Source organism: Camellia sinensis, chromosome 13 (assembly GCF_055761805.1).
Source record: "Camellia sinensis isolate YWXY chromosome 13, ASM5576180v1, whole genome shotgun sequence".
Lineage (NCBI taxonomy): Eukaryota > Viridiplantae > Streptophyta > Magnoliopsida > Ericales > Theaceae > Camellia > Camellia sinensis.
The window spans coordinates 71,747,728-71,754,210 of NC_138973.1; the positions used below are offsets into that span (position 1 = coordinate 71,747,728).

Consider the following 6,483-nt stretch of genomic DNA (forward strand, 5'->3'; position numbering starts at 1 on the left):
GAAAAGCATTACACTTGGCATTACTGTTTATAACAAAGAATGTTGTCATACAATCTATGGTTCCCATACTCAGGTTGATGGGCAGAATGCCCTAAGCCATTTGCTTATCCCCAGTGAAACTAACAATGGTTGTGCTGGTTGGGATTAATCTGGGGTTTCTTTTTTCCAATTTCTTCAAGGAGGACTTTGGAAGTAGGTTCACTATTGCCCCATAGTCCACTAACACCCTATTCATTTATATCTCATTGAAGTAAGCCTTAATATACAGAGGGCTTAACGTGCTGAGTCATAGATGTTGTAGGGTACTCGAAGGGATATGAGAGGTTAATACTCACCTCCTCACTTTCTTCTTCAGTTTCCATTGGTGTGGCCATTTCAGACTCATCTTAAATCATGCTGGCATGTGAATCTTCACTAGAAACTAGAATGGGGTCATTTTCCTGACTTTCTTGGTTTCTCTTTTCAGCCTAGAACTCATGTGGCAGTATATATACCATGTTCACTGGCACTGGAAGAAATAAGCCAAACTGAACTACTGGTTGTACTTGTTTCCCTTTCAAACTAGCTTGTTCTACTATTTCAGAAGCATCTTCCATGCTGCACTCTGGTACCTCTATGCTAGCAGGTTCCTTTGAAGTAGACTGTTGGTGATCTACCTCCGTTGGCTTGTCAACTAAAAAGGTTTGTTCAGCTATGAAGGCCTCAAACATTACGTCTTCAGCCAATGTTCTCTTTTGGCCTAGCTCAGTCCCTTCATCCATTTCATCATCACTTTCCATTAAAGCCTTCTTAAGGCTTGCTAAACTGGATTTTTCTTTGGCTCTTAGTTCAGCATGAACTTTAGCCAATTGCTCCATGCTGGCACTTCTCTTGATCTTGGGAGCAGGCTTCAAACCTATCCCTCCATCTGTCTGGTCTTTTGCTTATGCCATGGAAGTGTTCTCTCCACTTTCTTTCAGATCCCTCTGATACTGGGTGAATCTTCGTTGGATCTTCCTCCTTTGAGACCTATAAATTATAGGAACCACATCTGGCTCCCTTGTTTTTGGATTATTTAATAGCGCCCAGTTATTTGGAGCCACCAAAGGAAGGTTTGATCATTCTTCCCTGGTCTCCAAAAACCTTTCTTTGAGTAGGCATTTCCTTAGGTTTATTCTGCATAACAAACCAATCTGGAACTCCTGGGACCCATGGGGCCACTAGTCTGGCTGTTGGATCTGCTGCCCCACTCTTTGAAAGTACTTGGGGGCCAATTATTAGCCTTGGTCCCACACCTTGCTCTGAATCTATGCTTCCTTTCAAGCTGGTTGTCTACTCTGTAATAATTGGGTGGCCTAGTTTCATACAAAGGCCTCTTTAATTTTGATTTCATCTTGGTGTCTGGTGGGGCTACCAAGGATGAATGCTGTCTAGGGCCAGTTAGGTATGGCCTCTTGTTATGAATGTTGGTTATTCGGTCCCTCTGCACTTCTTTGTAATGCTGTTTCCCATCAACTGGGAGCCCTTGCAGCCACTTGTAACACATCATGCACCTGGGACACATCATCTGCACTATAGCAACTTCGAGAGAGTCATCATCTAACATCTCTTCACTAGAGCCTTGTCCATCAACTGGTGAACTTCTTATGTTCTTCCTGAAATTAGCCTGGCTAGCCACATACATTTGCACAGTAACTTCCTCAAATTCTTTCAAGGATAGGTTTTCAAAATCTGGCATGCCAACAATGGCTGCAGCCTCCTCAATATCTGGAAATGGGTTGGTATCAATTCCCATAGCTTTCTCAGACTTGGCTGGAAACTTTAGGCTCCCTTTCCGAATCTATTCTTGCATCATGCCTTGGAAAATAATACAATTTGTAGTTGAATGAGACTAAGAATTATGCCATTTACAATACAGTTTTCTTTTAAGTTCTTCAAGGGTAGGAATCTTGACTCGCTTTGGTAACTTTAGGGAATTTGCTACAAGCAAATGATTAAAAATGTCATCTGCTTTTGTTAAGTCAAAAGAATACTTCCTATGCAAGTCTTTCTTTTTAAACTGCTGGTCTATTGTACTGTCTTTCTGAATTAATGCCTCACAAGTCATAAGTTTCCTACTATCTCTGCTGCATCAATTTCATAATTAGGTTCCCTATAGTAGGTCTTATATGATGCATTACTTCGATCTTATTCTTCCTTGAGTAAAGCTTCATATCTAGACATCTTATAGGTTGACTCTACTAAGTCTCGCAACTCAGTTGAATCAAACTTCTTTCAAAGCCTAAATTCTAAGCCATTTTGAGACAATCTTACAAATTCGGGCTCTAATAACATGACCCTACATTTATTTCCTGCCCTTTTAAACCTGGCAATAAACTGAGTAGCCTTCTCATCAAGCCTTTGGCTCAATCTTGCCAAGTCTGCCATAGAAACTTTAGGTTTTGTTTGGAAAAATTGGGCATGGAAAACTTTTTCCATTTGCTGCCAAGTTTGGATAGAGCCAAGTGTAAGGTTTATGTACCATACGAAGGCTGCTTTAGTTAAAGAATTTGGAAAGAGTCTCAGTTTTATGTAATCATTATTGGCGAACTCACCATACTGGCATGTAAGCCTAGCAATGTGCTCCACCGTTGACTAATTCTCATTCCCATAAAAAAGAGCAAAGTCTGGTATTCTAAACCCTCTAGGATACTCATGTACCCTATCCACCCACTCTGGGTAAGGTTTTCTATACACTGGTGTCTGGACCCCCCGAGCCATAGGTCTACACATTTCTCTAACTATATCAGTAATTTGGTCCCTTAGAACCATATTTTGTATTGGTTGAACCACTACTAGAAGAACAAACACAGGGTTTGGAGGAACTCCATGTGCTTGAGGGCCTCTTGGTTCATATATGGGTATATTCAAGACTGGTTGTCCTTATTGCACTAGTTGCTGTTGGAGGTATGGCTGACCTCTTAAAATCTATCCTAGGAAAGGTCCTACAGAAAATGCTAAAGAAGGACCACAAGAAATCTCTCCAATCCCCCGAGTGTAAATTCAAACACAGGATTAATGGAGCCCCGTGTACCAAGTATGGCTACGAACATAGGATTTGGAAACATCCTCATACCATTCCCTTGTGCTGGCCCAAATTTACCAATTTGTATGGTTTTATTGGTGGGCAATGGTACATTTTGGTTTGCTAGTAGTCTCGAAGGAGCTTCATACCATGACTGAGGCACAAGTGGTGACCTTTCATGACTATGATTGCTAGTCTGACCATTAGTTTGTCCATTATTTTGCATAGGCTGTTTGTCTTGAGCTAATCTATGCTGAAGGGAATTCATGTTTTCTTCAGCCTGTCGTGTGATCATTGGTTGATGGGAGTTTACTTGATCCAAAAAGGATGTTGTCCATCTTTCTATTATATACATTAATTGTTGTCCCATAGTATCTACTAAACCTCCTTATGGATTTATAGGGTGGGTAGAAGGGGCATTCGAAAGTCCAGTCTCATGGCCTTGTCTAGTGTGTTGGACATGTGTTGTATATTCTAAAGTGCTGGTCTGTTCAACCATTTGTGGAGGATCTAATGGGACAAGTGCATCCATTACATTCTCCTATGGGTTAGGTATTTCTACCTCTCTTTCCACACCCTCTTCCAGGTGTTCATTTTCTCCTCTTACTCTACGTCTAGCCATTTTTAATATGTCCTACTCGGCGTGCCAAAAATATATGTTGGTTTTTTTGGCTTTCGAGGGTTAATAGTGTAAATTTAAGCATGCTAACAAGGATCAATCAGTTCTTATAGAATTTTTATTGCCAATCAATTATCAGATGATTGTGTTAAAGTTCTTTCAGCCTCAATGAAGAGGACTTTTATTGGTGGCTTGTTTTAGGAGAAATTTATAGGAAAAATAACAAATACAGAATTATTCAGAAACTGAATATCATTAAGTAAATAGGAACTTATAATGAAATGACCCAGTCTTGACAGCAACGACTACTTGAGAACTATTCCTAGGAAATGAAGTGTAGTATAGGAATTGAAATGCTGAAAATGTAAAGAACTGGAAAGAAAATATGAAGTAAATGACTGGTTTCTGGATCTGGGTCTGGGTCCTTCAATTTGGAACCTTCCATGTTATTTATATTCTTCAAGGGTAACCATCAAAGTGGGCTTCCAACCGTTTAAATGTCCTCCCATGATTGCTGATCATACTCTCTCACAGTTAATCCCATTACACTATTCTTGCAGTTAGGCTTCCCTCTTAGATTTGAATTTGAATTTGAATTCGTGAGTAACCGTTGTGACACGTCATCTTGTGCTTTCTAACTATTTCAGTGCTACGCAAATCCATTATAACCAAAACAACCTGCCACGCGTCTGTCTTCGATTGGAGACTTATATTAACTTCTTGAATTGTCCCTCATGTACCACGTGTCAAGCTGCGATTAACTTGTATAAAATATATAGCCAACAGCTATATATAACTTCTTTTTATTTATTTATTATTATGTCATTTGGGAAGTTAGTTGGGAAGTCGATGATGTTGAAGTGAGGGCTACATATAGTCGTTTCTAATTTGGCTCATTATCAAATTGGAGTACTCTCCGTCTACGTGACATCATTATATATAAGTGCTTAAGGTAAGGTTACCTGAGCTTAGTTTTGTTGGTTATCATAATTTTTTAAGAATCTAATTCTTAATTAGAGAATGTTATAGATTCAACTCTTTTTAGGAGAGTTAAATTAAGGGCAAGCACTTAGCCCTTTGCAAATGGTTAACAACTTACTTTCGTCGATCCAAAAAAAAAAACCAAAAAAGCTATATAAGGTAAGGCAAAAATGTTATTCAATTTTTAACGGTCAGACTTTCTCCTCTTCTCATTGATCAGGATTCGAATCCTCTACTATTTAAGTAGAAGTTTGACGGTTTAGGTGGATCGACTAGCTTCTCCTAGTTTGGCTTGTAAGGGTAGATCCTAAGGGTATTACTGTCTTGAGGGTGTTCTAGGCATAAAATAAAATAAAAATAAAAACTATTAGACTTGTCCACACACACAATATGATGATCACCGGTGTAATTTCCACACAAAATTTGTTCAAGCACAATTTAGGAACGGATAAAGAGGAGCAACAAATTGAACATGAAAACCTGAATTTCACTATTGTCAACAACACTGTTTGATCTGCTATGTATCTTGTTTATAATTGTTTGTAAATTATTTATGACAGAATGATTTTCAAGTCCCATAAGCCTTACCATTCAATCTGGTTAAGGAAAAAATAAAAAACTCACAAAATATGGCAAACACAAATACCTTCATATTAATTAGTGGAAAACCGTGGAATCTGTGTGCTGAGATCCTCTTATACTGTGTTTGGTTGGAGGATTTAGAAAGAGAAAGGAAAAGGGAAAAGGTGTGTGAAACTCGGTAAAATTTAGGCATGTTTTATTCACATTTCACCTACTTTTTCTATTTTTCTTTCCAAATCTCTCCTCAAATCTCCCAACCAAACACAGCATTAAAAATAAAATAAAAAAAGAAAGAAAAGAAAATGTCAACAATGCCTCATGTATCATCAACATTCACAATATCACAAAAATTTTGTACATTTTATAAATCAAATTAATAAAAAAACAAATTGTATAACTTTGAGTACACACAAAATGTTTGTACTTTTTTTAAATCAAAATTAATAAAAATCAAATCGTATAACTATAAGTACACCAAAAAAAAAAAAAAAAAACTTTTATTTTTCTTTATTTTTATTTATTTTTATTTTTTTTGTAAAAACAAAGGACTATGTTATCATTTATGGTAATGGTTGCCCTATAGATTCGTGTATAACACTATGGAGAAGGTTGTCAACCTTAACACCAAAAAGATAAAAACATTTTGAGCATAGCCTTTTATAACACTTAGAGAGAGAGAGAGAGTCTACTACTCTTTTGTATCTAATATTCCTGGATTATCATCAGAGTTAGCAGAATCAGAAACCAAGTTGAGGAGAAAGTCAAAGATATCAGTGGCTATAACAGCAGAGGCAACATCTTCCTTTTGAAGAGTCCTCTTCTTGGATTGGATTGCCATCATCCAAGACCTCTTGGCGAGTTCCTCTATGAACAGCTCACAAGCTTTTGAGAATACAATGGGGGCCTCCCCAGATATCATCTTCACATCATTCCCTGATTTCTTCATGATCTTCTTTATCCTCGCCAGCGGCAAGGAGTGCGTTCCGGTTCTCCCTGATATCCCTCTTCCTGATAGTATCCCTGAATATGTTCCTGCTTGTCTCATTTTCTTCAGATGTTTCTAAATTGAGGACAATATGAGAGAGAGAGAGAGAGAGAGAGAGGTTTTTATTTTATTTTTATTTTTTTTTGTGAAGTGCAAGGGAATATAGTGAGAGGAAAGAGAGGAAGTGAAAGTGATATTCGTAGTGATGAATGGGAAAAATAAATAAAGTCAAGTTGTACTTATAGGTGTGCAGCAATGCTATGTATCTTTCAT

General features: G+C 37.8%; 1 protein-coding gene across 1 annotated transcript; it reads right to left on the reverse strand.

The window, feature by feature from the left end:
* Positions 1-5,913: 5,913 nt before the first annotated feature.
* Positions 5,914-6,270, reverse strand: LOC114315692 (nuclear transcription factor Y subunit C-1). Its single transcript, XM_028262317.2, has one exon. It carries the CDS (start codon positions 6,268-6,270, stop codon positions 5,914-5,916), a length of 357 nt encoding a protein of 118 aa, XP_028118118.1.
* Between the last annotated feature and the right edge of the window lie 213 nt (positions 6,271-6,483).